This window comes from Tursiops truncatus, chromosome 13 (genome assembly GCF_011762595.2).
Source record: "Tursiops truncatus isolate mTurTru1 chromosome 13, mTurTru1.mat.Y, whole genome shotgun sequence".
NCBI lineage: Eukaryota > Metazoa > Chordata > Mammalia > Artiodactyla > Delphinidae > Tursiops > Tursiops truncatus.
The window spans coordinates 9,231,137-9,251,366 of NC_047046.1; the positions used below are offsets into that span (position 1 = coordinate 9,231,137).

Here is a 20,230-nt window from a genome sequence, read left to right on the forward strand (position 1 = left end):
TGTGTGACGGGATTTGAATAAGCACTTAGTATAGTCTTTTGAACACGGAAATCCTGTTGTACTTAAAGCTAGCAGACCTGTGAACAACTTTGTCAGGTTCACGTCCTATAACGGTAAACACAGAACAAAAACCCACAAGACTGTTTCTATGAGAGATTGATGAACTTTGTTTAAATTAAAAAAAAAAAAAAAAAGGAACACGTTCTGTAATAAATCGTCGCTCAATACAGAATTGTATAATAACATCTGCGTGTCCTGCTTGCTTTGTTCTGGAGCTGTGGGTACAAATTGGGGGTCAGATCTGACCCTTAGGTGTTTTACGGTACTTTTAAAAACTGGTTTTTAAATTCATTTGCCACCATGAAAATATGGGGGCTTGTCACATAAAAATTGTGATTTTCTTGTATTAATATATTCTTTTTTAATTTTTATTTAATATTGGAGTACAGCTGATTAACAACGTTGTGTTAGCTTCAGGTGTACAGCAAAGTGATTCAGTTATACATGTACATGTATCTATTCTTTTTCAAATTCTTTTCCCATGTAGGTTATTACAGAGCAGAGTTCCCTGTGCTATACAATAGGTCCTTGTTGGTTATCTAGTTTAAATTTGCAGTGTGTACATATCAATCCCAAACTCCCAATCTACCCCTCCCCCCCATCCTTCCCCCTCTGGTAACCGTAAGTTCGTTCTCTACGTCTATGAGTCTGTTTCTGTTTTGTAAATGAGTCCAACTGTATGATTTTTTTAGATTCCGCATATAAGCGATGTTATATGACATGTCTTTCTCTGTCTGACTTCACTTAGTATGATCATCTCCAGATCCATCCATGTTGCTGCAAATGGCATCGTTTCATTCTTTTTTATGGCTCAGTAATATTCCATTGTGTATATGTACCACATCTTCTTTATCCATTCATCTGTCAATGGACATTTAGGTTGCTTCCATGTCTTGGCTATTGTAAACAGCACTGCAGTGAAGACTGGGGTACATGTATCCTTTCAAACCGTGTTTTTCACCGGATATATGTCCAGGAGTGGGCTAGATCATGTGGTAGCTCTATTTTTAGTTTCTTAAGGAACCTCCATACTGTTCTCCATGGTGGCTGTACAAATTTACATTCCCACCAGCAGTGTAGGAGGGTTCCCTTTTCTCCACACCCTCTCCAGCATTTATTGTTTGTAGACTTTTGGATGATGGCCATTCTGCTGGTGTGAGGTGATATCTCATTGTAGTTTTGATTTACATTTCTCTAATAATTAGCAACGTTGAGCATCTTTTCATGTGCCTCTTGGCCATCTGTATGTCTTCTTTGGAGAAATGTCTATTTAGGTCTTCTGCCCATTTTTTGATCGGGTTGTTTGTTTTTTTGATATTGAGCTGCATGAGCTGTTTGTAAATTTTGGAGATTAATCCCTTGTCAGTAGCATCGTTTGCACGTATTTTCTCCCATTCTGTGGGTTGTCTTTTCGTTTTGTTTATGGTTTCCTTTTCTGTGCAAAAGCATTTGAGTTTAATTTGGTCCCATTTGTTTATTATTTTTTTTAATTTCCATTACTCTAGGAGACGAATCGAAAAAGATACTGCTGCGATTATGTCAAAGAGTGTTTTCTCTAAGAGTTTTATAGTATCCAGTCTTACATTTAGGTCTTTAATCCATTTTGAGTTTATTTTTGTGTATGGCGTTAAAGAATGTTCTAATTTCATTAAAAATCTTGATTACTGGCTTCACTGGAAAACAGTAAGATCTGGCCACACAGGGCCCACATTCCAACATGACAGCAGCTAGCTGGGGAGTGGCCCTCCCCGTTAGGACATGTGCCCATGATTTGCCTCTGTCTGCACCTGCACCACCTGCCCAGGTCCTGTGGGCATCTCGGTTGGTGATTGTGCTGTGGGCTCCAACAAAGGAAGATGGAAGGATTGGAATACACGTTCCACTCATTGCAGAAGGTGGAAGCTGGTTAGACTCTGGGGTCTAGATCTGAGGAGCTGAGACTGTGCCCTGCCCCAATCGGGGGCCACAGGCCATGGCCCTAAGACCAGCCAGTTTACAAGCTGTGCCCACCTCAGTGGAGTGTGTGAGTGGCGGGTGCCTCTAGACTCCTGATGGAAAAGTGCCAAGAGGGGCTTCCTGGTGGCCAACACAGCAGTGCCCCTTTCCCAGCTGTATAACTAGGGCCTCGGTCTCCCCATCTGTAAAATGGGGGTATCACAGCAGCCAACTCAAAGGGTCATTATCAGGAATGATGATGCATGTAAAACACATAAGACAGTGTGTGGCACATAAGGGCTCAGTGTTCCGTACTGTTTTCATGAGTGGGGGTTGGGTTCCTTCAACCCATGATGGTGAGTCTCTCTGTGTATCAAGCTGCAGGAGGTTTTTTTTTTCTTGACCAATAATGTCAAGAGAGTTCCCTAAGTGGCATTAAACATTATTCACCCGTGAGCCAAGGGCACGTGGCATCCCAAGACAGACCTTTCCTCTTTGTCTGGAAACCTTCTGATCACCCCAGTTTTTCCACACGTCCTTGCGGTGGGAATGAAATGATGAGTGAACTCCTCCTTGGTTAGGGTAACTAATTGCTCCAAAGTAAAGCCAAAGAGAGGCCTTTTGGACACTTGGTTTGCAGCTCCGGAGGTCAGAAGTCAGAAATCCTCAGGATGTGGCCGCGGGTTGTAGGTGGGGGCAGGAGTGGAGGAGGAAGCCTCATCTGACACACACAAGTCACCTAAGAACCTGTAGACGTAGGTGCCCCCTGGGCTCTGGGAACCAAAGCTCCCTCTGGACCATTATTAGCTTTGGTGTTGACATTGTGTCTGCAGTCGCTGTCCATCTGGAGTGGAAAATGCAGCAAAAACACAGAAATGTGGAATTCTGAACTAGGGACCATGGGAGAGCAAGAGTGGAGAGACCAGAGAGGAATGAGAAGGCAGGGGAGGCCTTACAGGCAGAGGCAGGTTTAGATCAAGGAACAGAAGGGAGGAGAGAGCTGAGCTGGGGGCAATATGGCGACTGTTCATCCAGGTAATAACTATAGATTGAGTACCTGCTGTGTGCTCAGTGCTTCAGTGGTGGAAACACCACGAGAGCGTGAATAGGGGGATCCTGGAAGGCTTCCTGGAGGAGGAGGCATCTCAGCTGACCCCTGAAAGACAATAGGATTTAGAGAAGCATAAGAGGAGAGCAGAAGGAATAGCTGGCAAGACATGGGACAGGGACAAGGACATGGGGAAACAAATCCAAAGGAGGCTAGAATTTGAGGTGCAGGGAAGAAGAGGGACAAGGGCTAGATCCTGAAGCCCCCTGGGGCATGGTGGGAAATAGGCCTTTCTCCTGAGGGCACTGGGGAGCCATGGGTGGTATGAGGCAGGGGGTTGCTGTGGTCAGACTTGCACTTCCAGGAGGTTAGGAGGTTCCATCTGCCTGAGGAGACGGCAGACCAAAGGAGAGTGGCCGGGCCCACTCCCAGTGCAGGCCCTGACCTCAGGCTTCTGCGGTCCTTGCTTCCCACCCCTGCCCTCCTTTTCTTCCTAATTATGCTGCTCGCATCGGGCCAGCAGCCCCACCTCCCATCATCTCCTGGGGAATGAAAAAGCTAGACCTCATCTGGCTGACTGGCCCGTGACTGCTGGCATGACTATCCTAGAAGTCACTCTAAAGGACAGAGCTCCATAGCTAAAGCACAGGGTGTGTGTTGCTTTGCAGGTACCCAGAAGGCTGGAGCCACCTCTCAAAACCCCAGAGCAGTAGAGATGGGGCAGGGACCACCCTGACTACCTTGGCCAACAATGAGAGGGATAAAACAGTTGATCTCTTTAATGGTCTGTGACCTTCTCCAGCCCCCTGGGGTATAGTTATTGAAAACAATAGCTTTGAACTCATCCTGGCCTGGGTTTGACTCTCTACTATTAGGTAACCTGAGGACCCTTTAATGAGATTCAGTTCCCTTATCTGTAAAATGGACATGATCATAATAGTATCTACCTGTATTTGTTGTCTATTACTGCATAACAACCCCAAACTTAGTGGCTTAAAACAATAAACGTTTATCTCACAATCTCTGTAGGTCAGGAATTTGGGAGTGGCTTGACTGGGTGGCTCTGGCTCCTTGGTCTCTCATGAGGTTACAGTTAAGCTGTCAGCCATGGCTACAGTCATCTGAAGGCTGTTCTGGGGCTGGAGAATCCACTTCCAAGAAGGCACACTCAGATGGTGGGTGAGCAGGTGCTGGCTGTTGGCTGGGCATTTCAGTTCCTCTGCAAGTGGCCCTCTCCATGGGGCTGCTTGAGCATCCTTACAACATGGCAGCTAAGAGTGAGCAAGGCAGAGGCTGTGGTGTCTTCCATACCCTAGATTTGGAAGCCCCACTGTCGCTTCCACAGTATCCTCTTGGCTACACGGGTTTGCCGTTATTCAGTGTGGGAAGGGACTTCACAAGGGTGTGTACCCCAGGAGGCAAGGATCGTCAGGGAGGCTGGCTACCACACTGCCTTGTAAGTTTCCTTGAAGATTAAATGAGCATTTCTTAAGCTATGGTTCTAAAATCCCTTGTTTCCTACTCAAAATGCAGATTCCTGGGTCCTGCTCCAACCTCCTGACCAAAATTCCTGGAGCCAGAGCCCAGGAATCTGCATTTTAAGAACTATCCCCCCCACCCCACCCCAACCAGGTGACTCAGACATCATAGGTCTCAGTAAATGGGAGGCAGTTCTAATTCATTCTGCTTTGTTTGGCCTCACTGTGTTTGCCAGGCCCTATGAAGGATGCTGGTGCAACAGAAGAGCATAGGAGTACAGAACAAACATTCACTGGGTGTCTTGGTGTAGTCGGTAACTGTTGGGTTGAAAGAAATTGTGATCCACTTAAAGATGTGCACACCGTTTATTGGGAAGATCCAGAGTAAACCTTGTGAAACCCAAAGGCAGGAAATTCAACCAGGCTTCGGAACACTGCAGTCTATCTTGAGCTGTTTGTTCTCTCTCTAAGGCCGCCTCATACCCAACTTAGTCTGTCCATCCATACACCCCCCCAACACCCACTCCCGCTGATTCAAAATTCCCTGGACCCTGATTGGCTCAGCTTGTGTCTCGGGACCAACTCCTGCCCAAGCAGCTGTGGTCAGGGAGGGTAGAATCACGTGAGCTGAATGGGCACGGGAGGCAATTTTTGACATACCTGTGCCGGGCACTGTGCCAGGCCTTGGGGGCACATGGGAGGCAGACTTGTCCCTGCTCTCAAGGAGCTGCAGTCTAGGGGGCCTACTTGCGCCACCCCAGGATTTCTTGGCCCCGTAGCTAGAGAAACAATGACCATAGTGCCCCTGAACGATGAAGAGAGGGCAGTGGCAGCAGCCCCGGTGCCCAAGTGCTTTCAGAGCTGCAGCTGGCAAGAACAGACAGAGCCATAGCCCCAAGCACGGGGAGACCAAGCCGAGGCAGCTCTGACCCCTCTGTCAGGAGCGGGCAACTGTTTTGAAACCCTAAGTGGAAAACAGCTCACGGGCCCAGTCCTCATCAGAAAACGCGAAGCCTGCAGCTGGGCTTAAGCGGTTTATTGTTTTACTGCCGTGGAGGAGTTATTTTGAATGCTGCGACTTTAGAAGTTGGGACAAGTAGCAGGGCCTTTTCCATAACAAAGTTTGTGTAAGGTGAGGTAAGGTGATCTGGGGAGGGATTGCGTGAGGGGGGAGTGGACAGTTGGCACCAGATCTAGCCAGAGTAGAGACAAAACAGCCCTGTTGAGGAACATACAAGATACTGAGCCACAAGTGGGGGAGGCAGAGAGTGCTATTCTTTCAATATTTGTCCCACTCAGAAGAGGAGAGAGGAAGGCATCCATGGAGAGGATGAGCAAAACAGTGGCCCTTCTACTGTGCTAGAGAATCCCACTCTAGCCCAAACCTTCACCCCAGTGAGCTGACAACAGCCCTGTCTGTGGCTGGCTACCCAGAGCCATGCTCCTTAAAGGGAACAGCTGCAGTCACTCAAGCTTATCCGTTAGGAAGCCTCTGACTGCAAATAACAAAAAAAGTCCCCCTCGAAGCTTTACACATTTATTACCTCAAACAACAGGACTTCCAGAAGAAGGGCGGGTTCTCAGGTCCATTGATGCAGCAGGTCAAGGATATTTTCCAGTGTGTGCTAAACTCAGCAGGGGATGTTCTCCTTAACGTGGCCTACTTCAGGATAACGAGATGGCTACCATGGCTCCAGGCTTCAGACATAGCTTACTTCCAGAGCTCTTCATTGTGTCTCTTTTTAGAAGCAAGAATGCCCTTCTACTCTTATCTGTCAGGCACAGATAGACACATATATATATATATATATATTTTTTTTTTTTTTTTTTTCGGCTGCAGCTTGCGGGAATCCTAGTTCCCCGACCAGGGATCAAACCCGGGCCCTCGGCACTGAACGCACAGAGTCCCAGCCCCTGGACCACTGGAGAATTCCCTGTATATATCTTTTTTTTAATATGAGTTTCAGGTGCACAGCATTAATAATTCGACATCTATATACACTAAAAGTGACCACCACCACAAATCTAGTTGTCATCCATCACCATACAGTTGACCCCCTTCACTCATTTCACCCACCCCCAACACACAGCCATTCTTTAGCAGGTCAAGTTTAGCCAGTCCCTGAATATCAAATGGGAGTAGCACAACTGACCGAATTTGACTAATCATTTAGCGTGGATGGATGTTGGGCAGTGAGCCCATTACTTCTGGCCTAACTGCACTCCTTGAGGTTCTCATCCCCTACCCCAAGTGGCTTCTCAGAATATTCCTTCTGAACACATACAGTATCCTCCAAACACTGTTCAAGTGAAGACAGCTTCCTCAACTTTGTCACACTCCTGGGATGCTGTGGTCTTCCTCAGGCTCATGGCCCGAACACCTCCCCGGGGTCAAGAGGAAACACTGTTAGCAGGTGGACGCACAACACTGAGGTACTGACTGACTTGTCACCCCTCCCCGTTTCATTCCTAAGAAGCCAGGCAGGTGAGGGCTCACCTGTGACCCTCCCTCTTGGGGCTGCCTCTCCGGCTATTTCCCCCATTCTGGGCCTCAGGCCTTGCAGTGGCCGCGGTCACAAATGCCACGGGCAGCACCCTGACTCAGCCTATGTGGGGAGGCACTTCCCCAACCCCGTCTGTCAGCTGGGGTCCCAGGAGAGGTGGAAGGAATTACTCAGCATGTACTGGTTGCTCACGAGTAGCATGATTCCCTGACCTTGGTATTTTTCTCCCTCTTTGAACTTGTTCTGCAGACCAAGGACTGTAGGTTGCTCATCCTAAGCCACATTTTCCTGAATGTGCATGATTTTTCCAGGCTGGCAAGAGACATGTGACCAAGCTCTGGATCCACATCAAGAGGACCTAGGGCCTAGTCTATCATACTAGATGACCTTGGGCCAGCCCCTTCCCATCTGTAAACCCTCCATTAGCCCAGCAAACACACTTGAGGCTGAGATAACAGATATACAGCATAAATACTGCCACCATCTGCCCTTTGCTCACAGCAGACATCACTAATCAATCACAGGCTATTTCCCTCTGAACTAGCATTGGTGCCGGAATCCTCCTCACTCCAGGCCCAGAGGCAGCCACCAGGAACTGATCAGTGAGAAGAGCCAAATTTTGGCTTTTCCCTTTGGCATCCCTCCCGATTGTCAGGCCTTCAGCCCACAGTTGACTTTTTATCCTCATCTTTACCCCTGCCTTCTCTCCCCTCTGAAAAGGAACTTTGGGACTCCATTTCCTCATATTCCTCTCAAAGACTCTGCCTTTTCCCACAGGATTCCAGAGGTTTATGTCCCTGCTCTGACACTTTTCAGCTGTGTGAACTTGGAAGATTTCTTAACCTCTCTGAGCCTCAGTTTCCTCATCTGTAAAAGGGGGCCAGTATCTGCCATAGAGGTTGTAAGAATGTGCCTGACAGAGCATCAGCCAGGGAGCACTCAGCACACTCTAGTCGCTTCTCCTGTAGGGCCTGCCCCTGGCTCTGCCAGGCAAATCAATCCAGGACTTTGATGGAGGAAAAGAATGATATAACCAGCCATTACTTGACAAACCTTTGTTTATTTTATTTTAGCCTTTATATCCCTCTCCCAGACTGCCTGATTATCTCTCCCCAGCCCAACTCCGGAGGCAGCCTGACCGCAGGTTGTGCTTTGGGGGTGGGTGGGGGGAGATTGTACCTTTAGTGCTTGTAAACCTACACCAGGACTGGGGCCAACACCTCACCACATCAGCTAGGTCTGGCCAGGACATGGGCACTGGGCAGTTCCTAACACCCCCTGACACCCAAAGCCTGTGGACAAGAGCTGCCATCCCCATCCCCACCACTGAGGACTTGGGGAAGAGGGGCATGGAAAGCGTACCAAGACCCCCAGAGCACCTGCAGGAGAGCAGGGCTTGCCAGGGAGAAGGCAAAGAACCAGGTGAGATTCTTGAGGTTCCTGTGTCTCCATCCAAGGCTCCTTGCCCTCTCCCTGGGGGCAGTGCCAACTATCCCCGCCCCCCTCACTGGCCAAACCCAGAACCAGGCACCCTATCCCTTCCCACCAGCCAACAAGGAACAAAAGCAGTGAAAACACCAAGCTTTGTTGCTAGGGAAAAAAACACCCTAAGTATTTAAATTAAACCTGAAGCTCCAGTCAACTGAGCCAGCAGTGAGCTGGTGATTGCAGACACACAGACAGCTCCCCATTCTTCCCCAAGGTCCAAGGTCTCCAAAGCCAGCAGGAAGGGGCTAAGGGCCGCATCTGTCTGTCACCAAGAGGGAGCCTCAGGGGAAATAAAGATTAGGGCAGGGGTGTCCTCAGGGGGTCCCAATTTGGGGGCACTGAGGACTGTAAACATGACCCAGCTTGAGGGCCAGGGGTGTCCCAGCCCCCCGAGATTCTCCCTGGATGAAGAACGGCCACTGTAGTGAGTGAAAAACAAGTTGGTCTCGAAGCAAAGCGAGACCTGGTCTCCCTCTTGGAATATTGTGGGCGAGAAGGGGGCTGAGTCTGTGAGCTCAGAGAGGGGCTGTGATGGAGGGAGAGGGTCCTGGAAGCCAAATACGGCTTTGCAGCTGCTTCTTTGCCCCTGTCAGATTGGCACCTGGGCCCTTTCTGGGCCGTGAGTCAGCTCATGGCCCCTCCTCCCTAGGGGAACCTGCTGGAAAGTCAGCTCAGGCCACAGCTGCCCAGCCCAGGACTGGACGAGGTCAGGCGAGCTCCCGAGAGGCCCTGCCCCAGGCTGGCTCTGGGAAAAGACAGAGGATGTGGCTAAGCAGTGCTGGGAGAGCGTGAGGGCTGCCACAGGAGCACAGATGTGGCCCGAAGCCAGAGGGCCGCTACGGTCCCAGGAGCACCACCTCAAGGCCTGGCTGAGGCCCCGGGGGAAAGTGCTGCCTCGGCCTCACTCCGGGCCGGGAGCCCCGGGGACCAGGCCATCCCACGGTGCTGGGCACACATGAAAGCCCACGCTTATGGAGGCAGGCAGGCAGGCGGCAGCCAGGCAGCTCCTCCGGCGGGTCTTGGAGCCACAGGGTCAGGCCCAGGTGTGGTGTAGCCCAGCCCAGCCTCCTGTCCGCGTGAGGCCCAGTCTGGAGCCTCTGGACCAGCGCTGACTGGGCATGTGCCTTCCAGGCCACAGACCCTCACAGGTCCCAGCTGCCCCAGTGGATGCCTGTTGCCAGCAACAAGCCTCGGCTAGGTGATTTGGGACAGGCGACGGAGGCACCTGCAGGGCTGGGTTGGGGGCTACAGTTCCCACAAAACCAGCCCTCCGGCTGCTTGAGGATCACCCAGGGCCTGGCTTCTCCTGAGGATCAGGCACGATGGCCTCCTCAAGGCTGGGCTTTCTCTGAATGACAGAGGTCCCAAAGCACCCCTCAGAACCCAGCATCTTCTCGGAGCCTGAGTCCCCGAGAGAAGACCAGGCAGGGACCTCAGGGCTTACGCCGACTGCGACCGCCCTCAGGACCAGGTCCCCGTGTCTCAGGGCTGGGCCTGTCAGAGCAGGGCCTGGGGCTGGAGTGGCACCAGAACCAGGACCAGTGCTGGCCTCAAGGCTGGCCTTGACCGCTTCCTCTGGGTTCCGGCCCTCAGCCCTATCCTCAGGGCTGGGCGTGGCTGCGGAGCCACTGGCCCCTCAGCGCCCTGACCTCCTGCCCGTACCACTCGTGCAGCTGGGCGAAGGAGGCCGAGTCGAGAGGCCCGTTGGGCGCCGAGGCCCGCCGGCGGGGCGGCAGTGGCGGGGGCTCGGGGCCGGGCCGGGGGCTGGGGGCGGCGGGCGTCTCCGAGCTCCACACGGCACAGCCATTCTCTTTGGGCGGGAGCGCGCGGGGTCGGCGGGGCGGGGCTGGGCCGCCTCCTGCGCGCACGGCTGCCAGTTGCCGCTCCAGCTCGCGCACCACCAGCCGCAGGTAGTCGAAGCTGGCCCGCGACAGCGCCTTCACCCAGCCCTCCATGGCGGCCTGGCTCTCGGCCGCCAGCACGTAGGTGCGGGCCCGGGCCCCAGCGAAGCGCACGGCGAAGGCGAACTCCTCGGCCGCCTCCACCAGCTCCACAGTGCAGCCCTCCAGGATGATGACGCCCACGGGCTCACGGCTGGCCGCGTCCTCGAAGTAGAAGAGCATGTTGCCGCGCAGCACAAACCAGCGGCGGTGGTAGGCCGCATGCCGGCCGCCCTTCTTGTACAGGAAGCCCGCGTTGTCGGCCGGGGCATCGCAGGTGGCGTAGAAGGCCAGGCTGCGCTCGTTCAGCTTCATGGCGGCGGGGCCTGGGGCCTCGGAACCTGTCCCCACCGGGGCGGCAGTTATTCACGCAGCCACCGCCTCGGGTGATCTCACACCACCCTCGGCTGCCACAGCACTCATCACCCCCGTTTCACAGATGAGGAAACTGAGGCTCAAGGACCAGAAGCAGCCTGCCCAGACTCACACAACTCTTCAGGAGCACAGCCAGGACTCGAACCCGGGTCTGACTGGCCCCAGAAGCCAGGCTGGTAACTCTCCTGCTGTCCTACCTCCCCCAAATAATGTTGAGGATTCCTAGGGCATGCCAAGCATTTTATATATGTTAACTCATTTAATCGCAAAACAAACCTTAGGTGGCAGAGACTAGCATTACCCCCGACGGGGAAACAAAGTTCAGAGAGGTTAGTCACTGGCCCAAGGCCAAAAAGCAAGTTGGGCTGAGCTGAAATCCAAACCCAGGCCTCATTTCAGCTGCTGCTGTTTCCATCATCCCCAGGTTCCAGACCAGCTGACCTTTTGTGGTCAGGTTCCAGCTCTGCTGATTTCATAACTTAGCTTTGACTTGCGGGTCCATGAAACAGGGATAAATAGAACCTATTTCAGAGGACTGTAGGGACTTCATTCATCAAACATTTATTAAGCACCTACTGTGTTCCAGGCACTGTTCTAGGCACTAGCAGTAAACAAGATGGAGAGGGTTGCTGTGCTCTTGGTGCTGATGTGCTAGTGGCAGGTGAAGGGAGCAGACAATTAACAAACAGAGTACATTATCTGTACTTTAACAGATAAAGGCCAGATGGTCTTAAGTGGTCTGGAAAATATAAGACAGGGAGGGGGTAAGGAGTGTTAAGGACAAAAGGAGTGTTTGATCTTAAAGGAGGAGGGGGGGTGTGTCAAGAAAGGTTGTACTGAGAAGGTGACATTTGAGCAGAGACCTGAAGGAGGTGAGGGAGGGAGCCCCTGGGACATGCCAAGCAGAGGGAATAGCAAGTGCAAGGCCCTGAGGTAGGAACCTGCTAGTGTGCTTGAGGAGGCTGGTGAGGCTGGAGCAGAGTGAGGAAGGGGAGAGGTGGGTGATGCAGTCACAGTGGCAGAAAAGACTGTTACAAAATAATCCAGATAAAGGGCCCAGGGCTTGGCCCACACTTACAGGGAGGGGCTGGGGGGAGAGCATTGTGCACCCATTTGAAGTAGAGGAATCTAACTCTATGCACTTGGCCACAGTGATTTTACCACTTTCCTCCAAGGAGTATATGATGAGGGAAACACTGGCCAGGTAGGACTCAGGTGGCACATGGGTCCCCAAGGTGGCTACACCCTCCCTTTGGGTTTTCCATGGCCACTCTGCAAATGTACCTTGTGCTCCTGCTTCAAAATCTCACTCTACATAGGACATTGGCCACATTCTTCAAGAAGCAAAGTATATAGAGTCGCTGGAATGCAGTGGGTGCTCAGTTAATGTTCATTCCCCAACCTGGGCAGTGCCTTAGGACCTGGAGTAATGAGATATGGGTGGTGCCTCTCCAGGGAGCAGCTAGCCACAGTGGGGCCCAGACAGGCAACCTGACCCAGGGCGGAGGAGGCAATTGCTCCCAACCCAATCCACCTCATCTCACCAGCCTGCACAGTCAAGAAAGGCTTCCTGGAAGAAGCAACATGAGCCGTGATTTAGTGCCTGTCCTGACCTAGCAGCTGACCTGACCAAGGCCACAACCCCTGAAGACTCAGGGTGTTTAATCTCTGCTCTACGTCCCTGAGCTGTGTGACTTCAGACATGGGCCTCCCCTCTCTGAGCCTCAGTTTCTCTGCAAAATGGGAGGGATTCCTCCCTACCCCCCCAACAACTCCCATGTGGACCCCAGCCCCATTTCTCACAGGAACCACCCACCCTACTCGCCCCATTTCCCTCCTACCTCTCAGGCCACTGCTCACTTCCCTGCTCTCTGCTCAGTTCTGGTTTCGGCTTGCTCTTCTCTGGGTTCAAATGTCAGCTCTGTAGTGTCCAGGCTGTGTGACCCCAGGCAAGCTTTAAGCCTCTCTGGGCCTCTGCTTCCACATCTGTAAAATGGGATCATAACAGCACCTAAGTCGGGGTTGTTGTGACAATGACACAATGGCTACATAGAAGCGCTAAGCACGGTGCCAGGCATAGTACGTGCTTAGCTGTGGTAGCTGATGACATTCTTCTCAGCCTCTCCAAATGCTCCCCTCAGTGCTCTCTGTCTTGGCAAAAGGCCCTTGGTTTCCCCCCACCTCCACATCTGATCACTTATCAAGTCCACTTCATCCCCTCCCCACCTCTTCCAAATCAGTGGCCTCATCTCCATTCTAGGCCCCCCATCCATTCTAGGCCCCCCATCGTGGCTCGCCTGGACAGCTACAGTAGCTTCTTCATTGGTCTCCCTTCTTCCACCATTGCCCGTTCCTTGTCCGTGTTGTTCAGGGTAAGATCATAACTCCTTCCTAGGCCCCTCCCCTGGCCCCCCAGAGGATCCATCCCCCACAGAGGGATCCTATTAAAACTAAACCCTATCACACCCCTCCCCTATTAAACCCTCCCATGGCTCCCTACTTCTCTCAGTATAAAATTCATTCTTCCCCATGTCTTCCAAGTTCCCTTCCCCTATTTCTTTCCCCCTTGCTCACTCGGCTCCAGCCACCCTGGCCTCCTTGGTGTTCCTCAAACACCTGAGGGCCTTTGCCCTGGCTCTTCCCGCTACCTGGAATGCCTTCCCTGTATCTTCACATGGCCAACTCCTCATCCTTCAGTTTCAGCTTGACCATCACCTCCTCAAGGAGGAGGAGGTCTCTGTATACAAGAGACCCCCCTAGTCACTCTCCCATACCGCCGCTGGAAATTACCTGGGTCATTTTTGCTGCTCTAGGAGGGCGGAGGTTCTCTGTCTGAATTCCAGTGCCTGGCATGTAGTTGGTGCTCAAAAACCTGTAAAATGAACCAAACAGTTACCTACGTAAACCTTTCAACAGCCCCATGAGGAGTCTTTTCCCCATCCCACATTCATGGATGTGGAAACTGAGACACAGAGAGCTTAAGTAACTTGCCAAAGGTACAATTCTGTGCGTAGAATCTCATGCTCTAGGCAACCAGCCCAAAGGGGCTGATCTTGGAGTCTCACCACCCATTAAGGCCAAAGGAAGAGCAATTTCCCTCACACTCAGCAGCTCCCCTCCACGCAGCCACCCCACCCTGAGCCCAAGGTCACCAGCCAGCACAGGACCCCTCTCTGCCCATGGCCTTGCCTCCTCCAGCCCAGCAAGAAACGAGGGAAGGGCAGGAAGCAGCAAGGGCACAGTGTCCAGCCTCCGGGAGGGCCTGGTCCCCCGCTTATCTCGCCCTGCTCGTACACTTTTCCAAGAAGTTCAGAGTCCGCTGTGGGCACTGCTGCAAATACAACAGTCCCTGGCCAGGCAGGAAGCTGGCGGGGACCAACCCAGCCCCTCTCTGGTCTCAGAGCCAACTCGCCTCCTCCAGTCCAGGCTGGATGGGCCTTGAGAACACAGCCTCATCTACATTAACATCCATCCCTCTCGGAATTGAGAAGATTAATCCTGAAGAGAAATTCTGCAAAATGCTGAACAGGTAGTGAACACTCAATCAAGAAGCTGTCAAAAGGCAAATAGGGCTTCCCTGGTGGCGCAGTGGTTGAGAATCTGCCTGCCAATGCAGGGGACACGGGTTCGAGCCCTGATCTGGGAAGATCCCACATGCCGCGGAGCAACTGGGCCTGTGAGCCACAATTACTGAGCCTGCGCGTCTAGAGCCTGTGCTCCGCAACAAGAGAGGCAGCGATAGTGAGAGGCCCGCGCACCGCGATGAAGAGTGGCCCCCCGCTTGCCACAACTAGAGAAAGCCCTCGCACAAAAACGAAGACCCAACACAGCCATAAATAAATAAATAAATTTACAAAAATAAATTTTAAAAAAAGATTTATATTAAAAAAAAAAGGCAAATAATTAGCTCCAGGTCTCCAAGGACACAGACTGCCCAGAAACCAGGACTCTGGGGAAACTGAGGCATGGCATTTTGCCACTCATTTCAAGGAAAGAAGCCAGAACCACAGGTCCTGGAGTTGGATCCAGCTGCCACAAGTGTCCCCGAGCAGTGGGCATGTTGGAGAGGGTGTGGCAGGTCCAGGCAGAAAAACATGTACTGAGAACCCTGAAGAGTTCCTGTGCAGGGCTGCCCTGGGCAGGGGCCACAAGGAAGCCAGGACCGCCATCCCAGGCCATTGCTCCTATCTATCTATCTATCATTGCTCCTATCTATCCTTTTGTGTGTGGTGTGTTCCTTAAAGGACAGCCAGAGCCCTGGAAGAGGTGGTCAACGGCAGAATGTGGGAGCCAAGTGCAGCTTTAGTCCTCAGAGTTCCCGCAGCGGCGGAGGTCTTTTATGGGGCTGAAGGGTCATCGGCCAAATTCGCCTCCTGGAGCTGGGGTCCCTGATGGGAAAAGTACCACTGGCGTGGAATCGCAAATGGACATATCCCCAGCAGAGATCTCTCCAGACGGCTGGGGGACCCCGAGGCCCATGGCGGCCCGAGCCCGGTCCCGCAAACCCTCGCAAGTCAGCCCGAAAGTCCTCCCGCCAGTCCGGCCTTACCTCACGGCGCGGACTAGGGCGACGGCAGCAGTGGCGGGACGGGAACCGGGGAGCGGCACGGCCATGGCCTGGGACCTGCTCGGTTGCGGCGGCGGCGGCAGCGGCGGTGCTTTGTCTCCCGGGCGGCCGCGCCGGCGCAGCCGCGGGAGAGCGCGGATCAGACGGAAGGAGGCGGGGGCAGCCGGACCGTCGGCGACCCACAAACTCGCCTCTTTAACCCTTCCCAACCAGCCCGAGCCGGATCCGCCCCCGCTTTCGTACCCCGCTCCCGGATTGGACAACCCGGCCCCGACCCACCCCCGGATTCGCCACACCCTGTGGGCCCGCCCTCGAAACCACTCTTAAAGGAACAGCAACCGGTTTAGGAATTCCCAGTGTCCTATTCGGGGAGAGAAGATTAGATCCCGGAGACTCCGCGCTCTCAGGGGTAGGGATAGGGAGCGAATTCGTCCAGAAAAACCATCGGGGTCCTGGGCGAGGCCACTCGCTGAAGCAAGCTCTAGGCTTGGAGTTCGAGCTCCTCCCTGGCTAGGGTTGCCAGATTTAGCAAATTTAACGCCCAGCTAAATTTGAAAAATAACTCTGCTGAAAACGTGTGATTTATTGAAAAAAGATGAATACAGGACATTTCAGGCGTCATGACAAAGTCAATACAGGACTGTTCTATATGGACAGGATGCCTGGCAACCCTACCCCTGGCCCCAGGTGAAGAGGGAAAGTTCTAGAGTTGGGCAGGCTTGGGTTCAAGTCCCAGTAAGTCACATTTAATCACTGTGAGGCCTTAAAGAAATCAATCCACTTCTCTAGCCCTCTGTTTCCTCATCTGTCAAATAAAGACACTCATAGTATATAAAGTGCATGGCACACAGTAGATGCTCTCAATAAGCAGGAATTGCTGTTCATTTTGTTCTATCCAAAATAACACAGTTCCACCTCCCTAGACCTGTCTTTACTTCCTGCTCTTGCTACCTCGTCCCCACCACCTTCCAGGACTCAATCACTGTCCAGTCCTGGCCTGAGAGCAGGAGAGAAACAGGACAGACCAGGATGATCTATTCATTCTACAGCCTCTCACTAAGCACCTTTGTGTGCCAGGCACTGTGCCAGGTGCTGTCCTTGAGTCAATCAACAAACAAATAAGATGAGATCTAGAAGTGATTCTCTCTAGGAAGACTATAATCCGTGGTAGTGGGGTAGAAAGACTGTGAGTGCAATTTTAGACAAAGTGGTCAGAGAAAGCTTCTCTGAGGAGCAGAGACCTGAAGGAGGTGAGGGAGGGAGCCATGTTGATAACTGGGAGAAGGATGTCCCAGGCAGAGGGAACAGCAAGTGCAAAGGTCCTGAGGTGGGACCATCTGAGCATGTTTGTAGAACAGGGAGGAGGCCAGTGGGGCTGGTGCCGATCGACCAAGTGGAAGAATAGTAGGAAACGAGGTTAGAGATGATTGGCAAAGCCAGGTTGCTTAGAGTCTTGTGGATCGTGGAAAAGATTTTGCTTTTACTCTGAGAGGAATGGAGAGTCATGGGAGGATTTTGAGCAAAGATGGGACATGCTCTGTCTTAGGTTCAACGCTGTTCCTAGCTGCTGTGGGGAGAATGGACTGTAGGGAGCAAGGGTAGAGGCCAGGAGACCAGGGAGGAGGCTCTTGCAGTAGGCCAGGTGAGTGATGATAGTGGCTAAGAGCAGAGTGGGGGCAGTGGAAGTGGAGAGAAGTGGTTGAATTCTAGAGCCTGCCTGATAGTGAAGCCAGGACAGAGGAAAGTAGGGCCAAGACCCATGGCATAGGGAGAGACAGATACATGATGATATCTGATATCATCTGAGCCCCTGGATCCAGCTGTACCTGATGATGCCATAATTTCTTGGACAGGAAAGGCAAACTGGAATTTCCCCAAATCTGGGTGTTAGCCAGATAAGGAAAATGTCAGGCACATGGGCATTTGGTCCTTGGTGTGGGGAAAATTTCCCAGAAGTCTATGAGTCTTGGTTCTCAGAACCCCTTATACTGGAAGCAAGGGTTGACAGCGGCAAAAAAGGCAGAAATCTGAGACCAAGAGCCTGGCATCTTTTCTTTCTTTTTTTTTTTTTTTTTTGGAGTCCTTATCATTTATTTTTTTAATTGAGGTGAAATTCTCATTTTAAAAAATTAAGCATTAAAAAAAATTAAGCATTTTAAAGTGAACATAATGTATAACATGGTGACTAGTTGATAACACTGTATTGTATGATTGAAATTTGCTGAGAGAGTAGAATTTACATGTTCTCACACACACACAAATATGGGAGGTGATGGATGTTAATTAACTAGATGGGAGGAATCCTTTCATGATGTGTATGTATTTCAAATCATCACAGTGTATACTTTAAATACCTTACAATTTTATTTGCCAATTACACCTCGACAAAGCTGAAAATAAAGAAAAAAAGATACAGCTCCCAAATTTTAAAAGTCACCAGCAAAAAATAAAATAAAATGAACGATTCAAGTACCATTTGATACATTCACAGTTTTGAACAACAACCAGCTTTACCTGGTTCCAAAGCGTGTCTGTCACTCCAAAGTACAACCCCACATCCATTAGCAATCACTGCCCATTCTCCCCTCTTGCCAGCCCCTGGCGACCACCAATCTACTTTCTGTCTTTATGGATTTATCTATTCTGGATATTTCATATAATTGGAATCATACAATATGTGGCCTTTTGCGTCTGGCTCCTTTTAATTAGCATAATGTTTTCAAGGTTCATCAGTGTTACTGCATTTATCAGTACTTCATTCCTTTATGATTGAATAGTATTCCATTGTATGGATGTACCATATTTGGTTTATCCTTTCATCTGTAATGGACATTAGGTTGTTTCCACCTTTTGGCTACTGTGAATAGGGACAGTGATTCAGAAGGACTGGAAAGGGGAATTTGACAACTAGAACTGGGTTGTGGCTACCATTACCAATCCTGATGATTTACCTGCAAACCATGTCTCGAGTCTGTCACTCTCCATCTCGGCCACCATTTCCCCATCCCAAGCTACCACCATCTCTCTCTCAGCAGGATGTCGGCAATAGCCCTCTCTCGGGTCTCCCTTCTGTCACTCTGACCTCTGTGCCCTCCGAATCCATTCTCCACTGAGGCATCCTAGTAAAACTTAAGTCAAATCGAGTCATGGCACTCCATTGCTCAGAGCCTTTCTATAGCTCCCTACTGCCTCAGGAGCAAGTCCAAACTCCTCCCCTTGAGTGACAAGGCCCTATAGTCCTGGTCTCTACCTCCCCCTCCAGCCTCCTCATGCATGGTTTCCTATCCCCACTCCCTCAGCTTTGGCCAGCTGCTTCTCTCTGTTCCCAGAATGCACCACGCTCTGGGCCTTTGCACGTGCTGATCCCCTTCCAGGGCTGGTGCTTCAAGCCTTCGCCCAGCCATCGCCCCTTCTGGGAAGGCATATGACCCCCCAACCCCACCCTGCTGAGTCAAATGCCGTTGTTTCCTCCAATCAGTCATTCTTTCAACCAGTATTTATTGAGCACTACTCTTTCTGAGGCACCAGGGATACAAGCTAAAAAGACATACAAGTACATTCATGTTCGTAGCAGCACCGTTCACAGTAGCCAAAAGGTGGAAACAACCCAAATGTCCATCAACAGAGGAGTGAATAAATAAAATATGGTACATCCATACAATGGAATATTACTCAGCCATAAAAAGGAATGGATTACAGATGCATGCCACAATGTGGATGGACCTTGAAAACATGATGCTAAGTGAAAGAAGCCAGTTGCAAAAGGACCATATGCTGTGTGATTCCATGTGCATGAATTATCCGGAATAGATAAGTCCATAGAGACAGAAAGCAGATGGGTTGTTGCCATGGACTAGGGGGAGGGGAGAATGGGAAGTGACTGGTTAGTGGGTACAGCGTTATATTTGGGGGCAATGAAAATGTTTTGGAACTAGATAGAGGTGATGATTGCACAGCATAGTATTAAATGCCACTGAACTGTTCACTTTAAAATGGTGAATTTTATGTCGTGTAAGTTTCACCTCAATAAATTATCTGGTAAAAATGAAAGACAAGGGCTCCTGCCCTCCCTTACCAGAGAGGGAAAATATAAAGCAACATTTGTACGGTACATTAGGTGAAGTTAAGAGTCAAGGAGAAAAATGAAGCAGGGGAAGAGCATATGAATTGTGCATGAGGATGGTGGGGTTGCCATTTTAGCTAGGAGGGGCCAGGGAAGACCTCCTGGAGAAGCGGCTTTTCAGTAAAGACCTGAAGGAAATAAGGGCACAAGCCATGCAGATATCCAGAGGGAAAAGCACTCCTGGCAGAGGGAACAGCAAATGCAAATGCTCGGAGGCAGGAAACATATCAAGGAGGCCAGTGTGGCTGGAGCAAAGAGAGCGAGAGGAGAGGTGAGATCAGGGAAACCTGTGGGCTTTTCTCAGGAAGCTGAGGAAATGAGGTGAGGTGAGAAGGTACATGAGGTAGAAGAACCGGGAGAAGCCAACTGTAGGCAGCATACCTGGGTTTGATGGCTCTGCCTAACCTGTGATACCCCCTCCTCCCACCAGGAGAAGGTAGGTCCTTGAGGGCAGGGAATTTTGTCTGCTTTGTTCACTGCAGCATCTCTAGCTCCTGGCACAGTGTCCGGCACCTAGTAGGTGCTGGGTGACTGGGACGTGACTCGGCCTGAACCAGTCCTCCCAGGCAGGTGCCCGTAGGACCCGCCATCTTGCATCCAGATCTTGGGCTCCCAACCCTTTCCACTGATCCTTTCCCCCCGCCTCGCCACCTGCTGGGGAAGACAGTGGTCCAAGCTAGGGTCTGAGGCAGAGTTTCCTTCCACAGTGGCT

General features: G+C 51.3%; 1 protein-coding gene across 3 annotated transcripts; it reads right to left on the bottom strand.

Moving 5' to 3' along the window:
• Nucleotides 1-641: 641 nt before the first annotated feature.
• PHETA1 (PH domain containing endocytic trafficking adaptor 1) lies at nucleotides 642-15,610 on the bottom strand. Of its 3 annotated transcripts, XR_004521403.2 has the most exons (7): nucleotides 15,378-15,610; nucleotides 13,619-13,700; nucleotides 12,670-12,814; nucleotides 6,066-6,293; nucleotides 4,062-4,314; nucleotides 3,053-3,151; nucleotides 642-2,839 (listed from the first exon to the last, which is right to left on the bottom strand). XR_004521403.2 is itself a non-coding variant. In XM_033836892.2 (4 exons), exon 4 carries the CDS (start codon nucleotides 10,766-10,768, stop codon nucleotides 10,115-10,117), a length of 654 nt encoding a protein of 217 aa, XP_033692783.1. In that variant the 5' UTR covers nucleotides 10,769-10,794; nucleotides 12,670-12,814; nucleotides 13,619-13,700; nucleotides 15,378-15,602; the 3' UTR covers nucleotides 8,066-10,114. The 3 variants fall into 3 exon arrangements, 1 of the variants encoding a protein (XP_033692783.1); XR_004521402.2 differs by lacking the exon at nucleotides 4,062-4,314 and having other exon boundaries at nucleotides 650-2,839; nucleotides 15,378-15,606; XM_033836892.2 differs by lacking the exons at nucleotides 642-2,839; nucleotides 3,053-3,151; nucleotides 4,062-4,314; nucleotides 6,066-6,293 and adding an exon at nucleotides 8,066-10,794 and having other exon boundaries at nucleotides 15,378-15,602.
• Between the last annotated feature and the right edge of the window lie 4,620 nt (nucleotides 15,611-20,230).

Coding starts and splice junctions, on each gene's coding strand:
- PHETA1 (XM_033836892.2), bottom strand. CDS start 10,768: ATGAAGCTGAACGAGCGCAGCCTGGCCTTCTACGCCACCTGCGATGCC.